Source organism: Eschscholzia californica, unplaced genomic scaffold (genome assembly GCF_041429995.1).
Source record: "Eschscholzia californica isolate CP2 unplaced genomic scaffold, dmEscCali1.0.p SCAF_4, whole genome shotgun sequence".
Classification (NCBI taxonomy): Eukaryota; Viridiplantae; Streptophyta; class Magnoliopsida; order Ranunculales; family Papaveraceae; genus Eschscholzia; species Eschscholzia californica.
The window spans coordinates 56,356,319-56,369,664 of NW_028238461.1; the positions used below are offsets into that span (position 1 = coordinate 56,356,319).

General features: G+C 37.7%; 2 protein-coding genes and 1 non-coding gene across 3 annotated transcripts; 1 reads left to right on the plus strand and 2 right to left on the minus strand.

Moving 5' to 3' along the window:
* Positions 1 to 91: 91 nt before the first annotated feature.
* TRNAK-UUU (transfer RNA lysine (anticodon UUU)) lies at positions 92 to 164 on the minus strand. Its single transcript has one exon. It is a non-coding gene; the product is annotated as a tRNA-Lys (tRNA).
* An 809-nt stretch (positions 165 to 973) lies between these two features.
* LOC147546600 (putative F-box protein At3g52320) lies at positions 974 to 2,649 on the minus strand. The gene has a single exon (XM_086637290.1). The coding sequence runs from the start codon at positions 2,610 to 2,612 to the stop codon at positions 1,272 to 1,274; it is 1,341 nt and encodes a 446-aa protein (XP_086493416.1). The 5' UTR covers positions 2,613 to 2,649; the 3' UTR covers positions 974 to 1,271.
* Positions 2,650 to 4,958: 2,309 nt separating this feature from the next.
* Positions 4,959 to 10,797, plus strand: LOC147546601 (Neutral/alkaline non-lysosomal ceramidase). The gene is made up of 10 exons (XM_086673868.1): positions 4,959 to 5,282; positions 5,846 to 6,236; positions 6,761 to 6,969; positions 7,420 to 7,761; positions 8,202 to 8,466; positions 8,564 to 8,834; positions 8,933 to 9,058; positions 9,376 to 9,439; positions 9,632 to 9,801; positions 10,052 to 10,797. The coding sequence occupies exons 2-10, from the start codon at positions 5,902 to 5,904 to the stop codon at positions 10,598 to 10,600; spliced, it is 2,331 nt and encodes a 776-aa protein (XP_086529994.1). The 5' UTR covers positions 4,959 to 5,282; positions 5,846 to 5,901; the 3' UTR covers positions 10,601 to 10,797.
* The last annotated feature ends 2,549 nt before the right edge of the window (positions 10,798 to 13,346 follow it).

The following is a 13,346-nucleotide window of genomic DNA, read 5'->3' on the forward strand; positions in this document are numbered from 1 at the left end:
GCCTCGAACCCTTGACCTCTAGGTGGAAGATTATACCTCTTACCACTCCAACCAAAGGTTGTTGGCAAAGAAAAATGAAGAGAAAATTCGCCGTCGTCTGTGGGAATCGAACCCACGACCACGTGGTTAAAAGCCACGCTCTCTAACAGCTGAGCTAAGACGGCTTATAAAAAAAAAAACCAAATTTCCTCCTACTCGAGTTCTAAGTTTGCAGGAAATTAAACCCCTGTAAGTGTTAAACCCGCCTCCCTCAAGTCAAATTTGAGGGAGAATTTGTGAGTGAAGGAGACTGCCTTTGAAATTCCCATCATTGGCAGGTATGAAACACAATGGTAAAAGTAAATTGTGCGAAAAACTTTTTTGAAATCGGAGGATATGGTAACAAGGGAAAAGAGAAAATAAAGTATGTAACCACTCCAAAGAGAGTAACATTTTTAAGAGGAAAAATTAAGACGGGCGAAAAATGAACATGATAATAGAGTGATAAGCTAATAGGAGAGTGTCTTGAGAATATACTGAGTCAATCATGAGTGGTTGTCGTGGTGCTGGTTGGTGGTGGAGGTGTGTTGCTGGCTAAACCTGGTAAATGATCAGTTTTGAGTAGATCATCAAAATCTTTTTCGGTAGAAATCCTGAAATTGGTTAACAATTCAGAAAGTAACTGTGGAAGGAGGTAATTTCATTTTCCTTCTCTTCATTATTTTCAACTGGAAACACTTCATAGAGGTGTCAGAGACGAATTTGTGACTGAAAGAGACGCCTTTAACACTTACTGGAGACGCCTTTAAAACTTTCCATCATTGGCTGGCATCAAACAGACGCGAAAAGAGAAAATAGAGTGTGTAACCATTTCAAAAAGGGAATAACATTTTCAATAGAAAATTTTACATGATGACAAAATTTGGAAGGCGAAAAACAAATTAAACACGATAATAAAGTGATAGGACTATAGGATAGTGTCTTGAGACTGCGCCAATCTTGAGTTGTTGTCGTAATGACCTTCTATTCATGAATTACGGAAGCTTAGGCTGGTTGGTGGTGGTGTGCCCCTGCCAGAATGTGATAAATGCTCTAGACACGCTCGGGTAGGGCACGCTCAGGATAGTGTCTTGAGAATATAGTGGCTCAATCTTAAGTGGTGGTCATGGTGACTGTCTATTCATCAATCACAAAAGAAGCCAAAGCTAGTCGCGGTGCTGGTTGGTGGTGGAGGTGCCGCTGCCTAAACCTGATAAATGTTCTCGACAAGAAGAGATAAAGTTATAGATTCATTAGTTATCTGAGTTAGTTTTTGGTGGTGGTACGGTTGCACATACGGGATAAATACTACTCCTGAAAACTGATAATTTGGGTTGACAAGAACACAAGAAAAACTCCTTAAATTGACTCAAGCTGAAGAGTCTGCCAAATTCAATCACCTTTTTCTTCTTCATGTCGTAAAGATAAATCTCTCTGTGCCAATCATCACTGTTGTGCCAATCACGGTTTCGCCGAGCACCCCTCTCATGCCTCTCACTGTAGTCTCTAATTTCTAATGTTATCACTAAGAAGTCTGTAATCGATGCAAAAATCCAATCCTTACATTGATTTGCATCGAGAGGCAAATATATCGTTTCTTCACCAATCCAATTAGTCGTATTATTCTCCTTGTCATCATCAATCATCCATATCCTCATCTTTGTCACCTTGCTTTCATCGTCATAATACCATTTATCCATTAGTACTAATCGTCCATCGAACCCTTCTAATAAAACGTCGATATATTTACAACTACCATGGAACCCATAAGGATCCATAACAATATCAGGGTATTTAATCACTCTAAACATCTCTTTTCCAACATCAAACACTACTAGTGTGCATTTAGTCATATTAGTAACTGCATTTGAATAACGCCGTTTCTTACACCAATAAATAGAACCGTTCAAATAAAAGGGTTCTCCGTATAGGACAACACGCTTAGGTACGGCCACAACTTCTTTTGTTCTCCAATAATTTTCACCAACCGTCAATACTTTACAGTTTATTTCCTTGTGATCAGAAGAATGTCGATTATAGGGTTTTCTAAACAAAAATAAAACTTTATGTTTTTGAGTAACTGGATCAAAACCAAATCCAAATCCAAATGTACAATCCGAAATTTTTGTGGTAATTGGTCTCAGCCACGGTGTTTCTTCTCTTGTGCATAAATTGTGAATACAAACAGAATGGTCGATTTTATTTGTGAAACATAACAAACCATTAACATGTCCAAGCACGGGGTAACTCCCACCATCTACATACTTAGGATTTGGTATTTGCTCCATGATACGTATTTGCTCTATGCTACGTTTAGACAAATCTAATTCGAAAAATCTTGATGGTGAATAGTAACCCCTATATGAAGTGATAAGGAGTTTTTGACTATTTGTTGATCGAGAATAGTGTAACGAAATTAAGTGTTTGTCTTGTCCAATCAAATACAAACATCTTTTACTTAAGCACTTAAATCGCATTAGTGATTTTACATGAAGTCTGCTCATTATATCAATCATTACTTCCTCGTTACCATAAACACTACTAACCTGAGTGAAACCAGCGGCCGGAGAATTATTTCGACTAATTCCTGCCATTGTCCAAATTTGTGTGTTTTCTTCTACCTTTCTTTATACGTATATATTACCTCTCTCTGTTTCTTCAACCTACCTCTTAAATAGAAAAGGAAAACGGCAAGGTCAAGATTTCTAATCTTATTAGGGTTTTTTTTTGCAATCTTTATTGTTAGATCCTTAGGCGGTTGTTATGCTATTATATAGTATAATCAAAGGTGGGTATTAGTTTTTAATGTAGAATACTTCTTTTTTGTTAATACTCCTGCATATATATATTGTGATCATAACAAAAAACTGGAACTAGGGCAACCAAATGTGATAATAGAGGGGGATTGCAAATTGGTTATTGAGGAAATACTGGACGGTCATGATCACATCCCGACATCCCGTTGCGGCGTATCAGACCTTACTTTCTAGAAGCAGAAGCTGGGCTTCCCTCTATTGACACTCCATTACATCCCACGCGAAGCAAATAATCGGCCCAAGATCTGGCCAATTCTGTATTACCTAATTCATGACTTGTTTGCTAGTTTTTCTCTGTTAACTTCTATTGTATTAGATTATTATTTTTCTTCTCTCTGTTTCTACCTTTTAATTTTGTAAATTTGAGTGATTTCTTCTAGTGTTTATTTTTCCTCTCTCTGTTTCTACCTTTTAATTCTGTAAATTTGAGTGATTTCTTTTTTTTTTTTTTTTTTTTGAATCCAAGGGAAACATATCCATTAATAGTGATAAAATCACAATGATACAAGGATAATAATTGTTATTTCTCTCTGTCGGATACGTCATGCTATTTACATACCTGTAAATGCAAATGCCTCCTAAAGGGGGAGAAATTGGACTAGACACAGACACTATTGGGATCCTAAAGATCCGAGAAAAGAGACCCTAAAGATCTGACAAAAGGATCCTAAAGATTCGACAAAATAACTGAAAAAAACTAAAATAACCATCGCCGGTAAAAGCCTTCAATGCCGCCGGAAAACCGCCACCGACATCGAAAAACCGCCGCTCCCTTGTCTTCACCGTTGTTGTCGAAAGATCATCAATGTCGCCTCCATTGTCGCCGGAAACTGTCTATGTCGCCGCCATTGTCGCCACCATCACACCACCACAAAAATCACACCACCACCACACCACCAACACGAAACACCACCAGATCTTGCCGTAAAAACGAATCTCTCCACCACCACCACCCACCATCTTCATTAAAACACCACCACAAAACTAACCCACAACCCTCTTCTCCACCACCACCCACCCCCACCATAAAAAACACCACCACCACCCACCATCTTCATTAAAACACCACCACAAAACTTACCCGCAACCCTCTTCTCAACCACCACCCACCCCATAAAAACACTCCCACCATTTCTTCACCACCATCCCACCATTAAACCAATCGCTCCACCAACAGATCCGAAACTGACGCCACTATTAACCTAACCTACACAACCAGATTTTGGCAAGAACCTCTCACCACTGCAAAGATTTACAGTAAAAGAGAGAAAGAGAGAGAGAGAGGAAAACATAAATTAGGGTTTTTTATGGTCCCTAAATACCATTAATAGAGGGAAAACAAAACTACATAGAAAGGAAAACGGATTCCGGCAAAGGGATGACCCTTTGCCGGAAGGAAAAAACTAAGAACACAACCGGTTGAAGAGAGAGAGAAGAGGGAGAGGGGTAAAATCTGTCTTGTTCAACAGAGAGAGAGAGAAAGCACGCACAATCTATGCCTTACCAAAAAGTCATTTTCAACAGAGTGATTTCTTATAGTGTTTATTTTTCCTCTCTCTGTTTCTACCTTTTAAATAGAAAATGAAGAAAACAAAGTGGAGTCCGTCAGCCTTTCGTGCTACGGTTGGACACCCTTCTCAAGTCCATGAAGTCGCGGGATCGAGTCTCGGTAAAAACAGTTTGTCATCAAGATTTATCTCATGTAATTTAGGTTATATATAAAGTAAATAATGTAATGATTTGTTAGAGACTTTAAGCCACGACGATTACATTTTTGGAGATTCTTGCAAATAAATCAATTAGGGTTTTTTGGGATTCACGATTAGACTTTAGGCCTCTTCTCCCTCCCCCCACCATATCTCTCTCTCACTCCCTCTCTCACTCATAGAGACTCATACCTAGTCTTGGGGTCACATTAGAAAACTTTGACAAATACTAGGCCAAAAGTTTTTAGTTGGTCATAAATCAGGGATCAAATTGGAATTAACCTCCTAATATGAGTCAAACTTTTTGTTTTTTAAGTAGGAAAAGACTGAAATATCCTTAAAGCTAATGAAGAATAACGACTAAAAATTAAAGCAGATGGATGGTTGAACTTGAACACACGCACACACACACTTGATGAATGCCGAAATTTGAGTGAGTGACAAATGGTGGTGGTAGTTGGAGAAAAAGGAGGGAACTTTTTCTGCTACTAGTAAATGAAGAGCGATCATCATCATCATCATCACTAAACCCTAGCTTTTCTTCTACTTTAGTTTGTTAGATAGATAGCTTCCAACCCAAGACAAATACTTGCTTCTTCATACCACTTCTTTATCTACTCTCTCTTCCTTTATTTTGATTTCATCAAACTTCACTTTCTAGGGTTTGTTCCAGACCTCTACTCTACTCTCTCTCTCATTTTAAGGGTCAGCAAGAGAATCACCAACTCAGAATTACCATAAGGTATGAATTTTCCTCCCAAATTTCTCATCTTTTATATATTTTTCTTATAGATCGTCTCTTTAATTGGTTTTTAATATGAATGTTTTTAATTGGCCCTTGATCTTAAAAAAAAAGTGAAAGAAAATGAATCAGCTCAGAGAACTAACTAGATAATTCATCTGATTCTAAATCATCGGAAAACATCTAAATTGGGTTGAATCTGTGAAAATTGTTGGAGCTTCGACTTAGATAAAAATAGAAAGAAAGAAATTATGATGATGCCCTTAGGGGAAAACATCAAAATCAGTTGAATCAGTGAATAAAGTCAACAGTTCATTAAATAATAACTTGACCTAAGGTGTTGTAAAAATATGTACTGATGAAATTGAGAAGGTTTTATATTTGGATGTCTTAGCACATGGGCTTTAATGATCAATTTCTGAAAAAAACAAAAACAAATTTAATGGTTCAACTACACGATGAAGGATGACATTGGAATTAAATGTTTCGCTTTCTTTCTTACCTATTTCTACTGTATTTTATTTATGAACATTAATTCTCACTTGTATTTTGTTTTTGTGAAGGTTAATGGAGAGGTGAATGAAAAGGTTTTGTCTGAGTTAAAGGAGGAGTGTCAATAATGGAGTTCTTTTCTCGTTTCCGTGGATTTGTTTGTTTTAGGATCTTTTTATCGGTGTTTCTGATATTATTCTTTCACAATATTAAAGAAACATTATCGTCTTCCCCTTACTTGATTGGACTTGGGAGCTATGACATTACTGGACCTGCAGCAGATGTCAATATGATGGGATATGCAAACACGGAACAGATAGCCTCTGGAGTTCACTTCAGGTTGCGGGCTCGTGCTTTTATTGTTGCAGAGCCTAAGGGGAAGCGAGTAGTATTTGTAAATCTTGATGCTTGCATGGCTTCACAAATCGTGACTATCAAAGTGCTTGAGAGGCTAAAGTCAAGGTACACAGTTAGTTGTATATCTCCTATTGTTTTAGCTTTGCCATCTGACCCCAAATTGGCACCACATTTGTCAATTGTTCTATGTTTGTGGGCTCTGTAATCATATGTTTTGTGTGGTATTTGGATACATAATTAATGTATTAATAGTTTAGTTAATTAAGTTGACGGTGAAAAAGTAATTTGGCCGTGTTATGTGAATAGTTTCTGAAATATTTTATGGGAAGTGAATGTAGTCTTCAATTTCTTAGCTGTAAAACAAGGGTGAGCAAGAAGTTTCTAAAGAAGCAAATAGCGATATATTTCTTTGATGCATTAATAAGTATCTCCATCACTACCGCCGCTGCCCGCTAGCATGATCCCTCCTGCCTATATCATGATTCAACCATCCAATTCTGATATCATGACACACTTTTACCTTAACTGAATGATGGCCACGAACAACTACTATAGTTAACTCATTTCCTTAAAATTGTGTCTACTGTTGTAGCTTCGCTACCAATCTCGCTCCTGCATTTCTTTTGTAGGTATGGGGATCTTTATACTGAACAGAACGTGGCTATTAGTGGCATTCACACGCATGCTGGTCCTGGTGGTTATCTTCAATATGTTGTTTATATTGTAACATCTCTTGGATTTGTGCGTCAGTCATTTGATGCCGTTGTTGATGGCATTGAGAAAAGCATTATAATGGCTCATGAGAATCTGAAACCAGGATCAATTTTTGTGAATAAAGGTAAAAGATAACCTCATGAGCAGTCGTACGTTTCTTTTTCTTCTGAGTTACTCCAACTACATGAAAAAGAAATTCTTAATTTGCATATTTCTAATGTTTGACTTGAATGTGCCTCTAACGCTTCTTGTGCTGGTGTACTACTGGTGCGAGAGGATAGATTGATAGTACACATTTGGATAAAAAATAGTCATTTGTGGATAGGACATACTTACAGTAGGATCACCTTATGTGATTGTAAATTTCTCTTTTGTACTTGTATATTCTCGAATTTCAAGTCCGTTTCCTTAAGATTTAAAACTAGTGTTTATGACTTCATGCTACTGTATTCAGCACCAGGCTGCTCATCAAGCAACACAAATTTGCTTTATTGTTACAATGATTTGGTGACGTCTTTCACTATAAGTTCTTTATTTGCACCTTTCATAAAAAAAAAAAGTTCTTTATTTGCAGGTGAGATTTTAGATGCGGGTGTGAACCGTAGTCCCAGTGCTTATCTCAACAATCCTTCAGTGGAGCGGAATAAATATAAGTATGACGTTGATAAAGAAATGACCCTCCTTAAGTTTGTAGATGATGAATGGGGCCCCGTTGGTAGCTTTAACTGGTTTCCAACTCACGGAACTTCTATGAGTCGTACAAACTCATTAATTAGTGGGGACAACAAAGGGGCTGCTGCAAGATTCATGGAGGACTGGGCTGACCAGAACAGTTCGGCAGAAATTGCAACATATGGTAAACTTAAGGTGATCCCTAGAAGGGTATCAAAAATAGTTAGTCACCTGCATGAAAACCGTAAGTTATTAACGCCTTTATGTTGAACTAATTATTTTTACATATTTACTAGTAAAGTATTCCTAGTGACACACTAAGTTTATTTACCTACCCATAATGGCAGTCTTTGTCTCCACCCACCCGACCCCCACATTCACCCCCGTTGTTAATGAAGACTACGTTCAATTGAATGAAAGCAGTCGCTTAAAATTTGTGGCAGTTCTTCATTTTTCTTAAAAGCAGAACAGTGAATAACATATTGGGCCGAATATCTACATAAGGTGCACCAGTATACATGGGTTGGTGTTGCATTTTTGGTTTGACTCTCCACCATCTGCAAAGCCCAACTTCTTATCTGTGATTGGTAATGGCCACGGTATTAGCAAAAGATAGAAATGGAATTATCAGATTTCACATTGCATTTCCTTCTAAATGATGCTTATAAAACCTAATTCGTGCAGATGAGGAACTAAAGGAGCTTGCTGCTTCCTATGAGTCTTCTGGTGGAAGACCTGCTATAAGGCTGCTTAGTGCTATAAAGCGGGTTCGTAGTGCTGTTAGGCAGGATGATAGGCCGAGTTTTGTATCTGCATTTTGTCAATCAAATTGTGGTGATGTTAGCCCAAATGTCCTTGGTGCTTTCTGTTTAGACACTGGGCTTCCTTGTGATTTCAATCAGAGCACCTGCAACGGGAAGAATGAATTGTGCTACGGCCGGGGGCCAGGGTAATTATTGGTGTGGCTGCTACAATGGTTTTTCTTGTTTATTAAGGTTTCATGTCAGATATCCTGTGTTATACTATATTTTCCATATCTTTGGCAGTTACCCAGATGAATTTGAAAGTACACGAATCATTGGGGACAGGCAATTCAGAAAGGCAGCTGATCTATTCAATAAAGCATCTGAGAAAGTGGCGGGGAAGATCGATTACAAGCACACTTACTTGGACATGTCTAAGCTTGAGGTTGATCTTCCTAAACAAGGAGGTAGTCATGAGAAGGTAAAAACGTGTCCTGCTGCCATGGGATTTGGTTTTGCTGCAGGAACCACAGACGGTCCAGGAGCTTTTGACTTCAGACAAGGTGATGACAAGGTAAACTGGAAATAGATGTAGATGGATCACTACTTACTCGGGTTGGTTACTCTCTTACTTTGTTATGTTCTTAGGGTAATGTTTTTGTTGAAACTTAGGGTAATGTGTTTTGGCGGTTGGTGCGAGATGTACTTAAAACACCAAACAAGGAACAAGTTGATTGTCAGCATCCAAAGCCTATATTACTTGATACTGGTGAAATGAAGGAACCATATGATTGGGCGGTGAGTTGCAATTCATTTTGGTTTCTATGTCTTACTAGTTGAGTGCATTGCTAATCCCCAGTGTTATATACTGATATAAAAAATGAAGTAAAAATACTTGTGACAAATACCCTTGCTTCTGTATTGCCTTAAGTAAGAAATAGATACTACCCTCTCGCTTATAATATGGTGTATGGTCATACTTGGGAAAGATGATCAAGTGCCTCCTCTTATGCATGCTGAAATGCTAACAATCACGCTTTTCTTGCTCTCTGGAAAGAACAAAATGAAGAATTTCCATGTTGGCTTAAATCTTTACACCTTCGTGATCACTGCAGCCTTCAATTCTTCCAATTCAAATACTCCGGATAGGACAACTAGTCATTCTCAGCGTACCTGGAGGTAATAGCTTCCAATTCTCTCCTTAATATTTTACACTTGGGGTTCTCTTTTGTGGAACTTATTCTTCTTTCTATTATATGGAAATAAGTATACCTGAATGACATGATGACACAGGATCTTTTAACTAGGCATTTCAATTATGAACTTTTCAGCTTATACATCTCTTTACTTTCCTGGTGAATTTCTTTTCAGAATTTACGACTATGTCTGGGAGGCGTCTACGTGATGCTGTGAGGACAGTGCTAACAAGTGGAGGACATGGAGAATTCGGCAGCAACATCCATGTTGTTATTGCAGGTCTAACAAATTCATATTCGCAGTATGTTAGCACCTTCGAGGAGTACGAGATACAAAGATACGAGGTCAGTGTCCTGCAATTAAAACTACTTGAACAAAGTTTCCTTCAGACCCTCTAACATCAAATGGGCCAATAATTTCTAGTTTCCGCAGGAAGAAAAAAAATCGCACTTTTTGTCACTCTCGTATACATGTTTCTTTCAGATTGCATAGATTCTCCAAACATTTGAACAGTGTCCTTATTTCCTGAAGTAATCCGGGAACTGTATCCCCTCACTTTTCTCTCTCTCTTTTTAACTCTCTCTTTCTTCTCAGGGGGCGTCGACACTGTATGGTCCACACACACTGAGTGCATATATTCAGGAGTTCAAGAAACTAGCAACAGCTCTCCTCAACGGTAGCACGGTGAAGTCAAACCTACAACCCCCAGATCTTCTGGACAAGCAAATCAGTTTACTAACTCCAGTCGTGTTAGACGCAACTCCTCCTGGTGTGAAATTCGGGGATGTCAGCATCGATGTGCCACAGAAATCGACTTTCCACCGTGGGAACAATGTGACTGTTACATTTTGGTCAGGTTGCCCAAGAAATGATCTCATGACAGAAGGAACATTTGCACTGGTGGAAATTCTCAAGGGGAAGGAGACATGGGTTCCTGCTTACGACGATGATGATTTCTGTCTGCGATTCAAGTGGTCGAGGCCAAGGAAACTCAGTCCTTACAGTCATGCAACTATAGAATGGATAATTCCAGAATCAGCAGCTTCAGGTGTGTACAGGATTAGACACTTTGGGGCTTCAAAAAGCTTGTGGGGATCAATCAGCCATTTCACTGGTTCATCTAGTGCCTTTGTTGTGGTTTAACATTCTCTTTGCTTGGTATATGTATTCCTACATTGTTGTTGAAGATTGAAGAGAACGAGAAAACCCATATCTATCCATCGACTTCTAAAGTTTCTCTCTTGATGGTGTAAAATTTTCTTCTTATTGACTGAAATCTTTAGTCAACTGTGTCTGTTTGATTAACTCTAAATCTTTTTTATTTGGTATTCTTTCTCCCATCTTTAATTTTTCATATCTTTCTACCCTCTCTTTGTCGTTGGAAGCTACTTCGTGGAATGACGTATAATTGTCTACAATAGGTCGACAGAGTATTGGACCTCTCAATCAAGCATAGTAGGCCGCACACGACCAATGAAGAAGAGAGGTGATGGCCAAATGTTAGGTCTACATTAGGTGTTTAGTTATTTCCAAGTTTAGGTATTTTATTTGGATTCATGACGAGTTTAATATGGTGATGTATTCACATTTATAGGTATTGCAATATTGGCCGAAATGAAGCTTTTCAGCCGGAGTTTATTCACATATATTGTTTTATGGAAGATGGGAAATGCCTTGGAACTTTTGCACAAGACACAAGTGGAAGGTGTTCCTCTTGCTCTGTGCCGGTTCCAAGGAAGATTACTTGCAAGGATTGGACCAGTGCTCAGACTGTAGTATGACCTCAAAGAAGTGTGAGAATGAACTTTTCCTCAACGCTATCATCTCTGTTTAGATGTACCGCGGCCGGACTTATGTGGTTGACATCCAAGAGGTATGTTTTTTACAGTTCTATGTGGTAGGTTGGCCTTGTATCGTCTAGACTTTCTTTTGCTGTGCTTTATCATCTTCTTTTGTCCCACAAGGTACTTTGACTTTGCCGAGTATGATAATTGTCCCACAAGGATGTAGATATTATCTAGTGTTATTTTTTTCACATGCTGCCATTAGGTTAAATTGTCATTTCGCAGAATGTGTGCCAATAGTTAGCTAAGCTATCATTTTAGGTTTAGTTACAATGTAAAGTTGTACTATTATGATCTAATCTTAATTTGGTATCAAACTTGGACTGTGCCTTTACTTTTTTGCTTTAGTTAAAAATAGGTCCGTAAACGGTAGCTTATCGGATCGGATAATATCTGAACCCGATAACATTAACGGATATCGGATAATATTCGATATCCGAAACGAAAAAAATTATATATTTTAATGAATTTTTTACAATTGGATCTAAATACTAAATCTCACCATACATTTTATATATTATTATTAATAAATTTTATTTTTATTATTTTTTATATTACTTACCGGATACAGATATTTATGCGACGGAATATTGGTGTATCTGTATCCGATATCTTATAAGCAGACATCCGATAAGGAATATCCCAATTCGTATCTGATATCCGAAATTTCGGATATTTTTATACAAGTCATATACGGATGAGACTCGAATATTCAGTTATCCATTGACAGACTTAAAAAGTTGGAAGTTTATCCAAAATTGACTTGATATATAGTGCTGAACTATTTTGTTACTGATAGTTTTTGGTTGATGCCCTTCCATGAAAATTAGGTACAACATTTCAAAACAACAAGGTAGAAGCCCTAACATTTTAGGTATATCTTTGAAAATCAAGGAACGTGAGAAGACTTCTTGACTCAAACCATGGCAATTAGAAAAACTAGACGAGTATATAGTGTTTCAAAACAACATCAAACCCTAACACTTCAGGTATATCTCTGAAAATCAAGCAACGTGAGAAGATTTTTTGACTGAAACCATGGCAATGTAAAAAAAATAGACGAGTATACAGTTACCACCTGCGTCGAATTGCTTCAAAAAGTCTATTACCATAAGTTGTAGCCCTTCCCTGAGTCACATGTAATGTTCCCAGTTCATGCCCTCTTCAACATCAGTGATGTCCGATTTCCTCATGCGTGCATCATCTGCATTGTGTTGTCTGAATTCTATAGTTGCACTTGAATCAATAGTTTCTTTCACCACCTGTCAGAAGTCACAAAAAAAATTGTCCATTCCAAGCCATGAAGAAAAAATGAAACCATGTACATCGAGTAATTGTAAAATGTTGCCACAATAACAAAAAAATTGTCCGATGGACAAAACTAAAAACAAACCTTTTTTTTTAATTGACTAAAAAACAGACCTTATTAGCCAGCTAAAACTCAATGATCTCTTCTGGGTAACACAAGTTGAAGGGTCCAACATGTTCACCTTCCATTAAAACTACAAGTCCAGCTACCTGATATGTTTACATATTTTTGGTTAGTAATATTTGATTTATTTGTTTGTACATAATCAAAGTTATCGCACAAATCTGTCAAAAGTTGCAGTAACCTTAAATGCAAGATAATTGCTCAGAATTCATTTTGCAAAGGAACTCTAGTATTCATATAATTTTCAGATCATCGTGTCGACTAATCTGTACTGAGTTTTTCCCATTTTGGGACTCACACTTTATAGCCACCATAGATTACCATAACTATTTTGTAGTCTATTACCAATTGACCACCAAGTCTGAGACTTGGTAATACTAATTAAAAAGTAGTTACGGAAGATAAATCTATAAATTAGAAAGTCAGGCACATATTAGAAGCTTCTTCCCTTATGGAGCATCCACAAGGGAGTCAGTAAATCATAAGTGAGATAATGTTGTAACTCATTACTGTTATTATTCTTTGAAACCTCTAATTTTAACTTCATTGTCAAAAGAGACCGGTCAAAGAGGACAGAGGGACAAGAGAGATGACAAAAAAGAACCTGCAACAA

What these genes read in the sequence shown, in the direction of transcription:
- LOC147546600 (XM_086637290.1), bottom strand. Translation starts at nt 2,612, where the DNA reads ATGGCAGGAATTAGTCGAAATAATTCTCCGGCCGCTGGTTTCACTCAG.
- LOC147546601 (XM_086673868.1), top strand. Translation starts at nt 5,902, where the DNA reads ATGGAGTTCTTTTCTCGTTTCCGTGGATTTGTTTGTTTTAGGATCTTT. An exon ending in TGCTACGGCCGGGGGCCAGG is followed by an intron (nt 8,467 to 8,563) that starts GTAATTATTGGT and finishes TATCTTTGGCAG; the next exon opens with TTACCCAGATGAATTTGAAA. An exon ending in AGGAACCATATGATTGGGCG is followed by an intron (nt 9,059 to 9,375) that starts GTGAGTTGCAAT and finishes TGATCACTGCAG; the next exon opens with CCTTCAATTCTTCCAATTCA.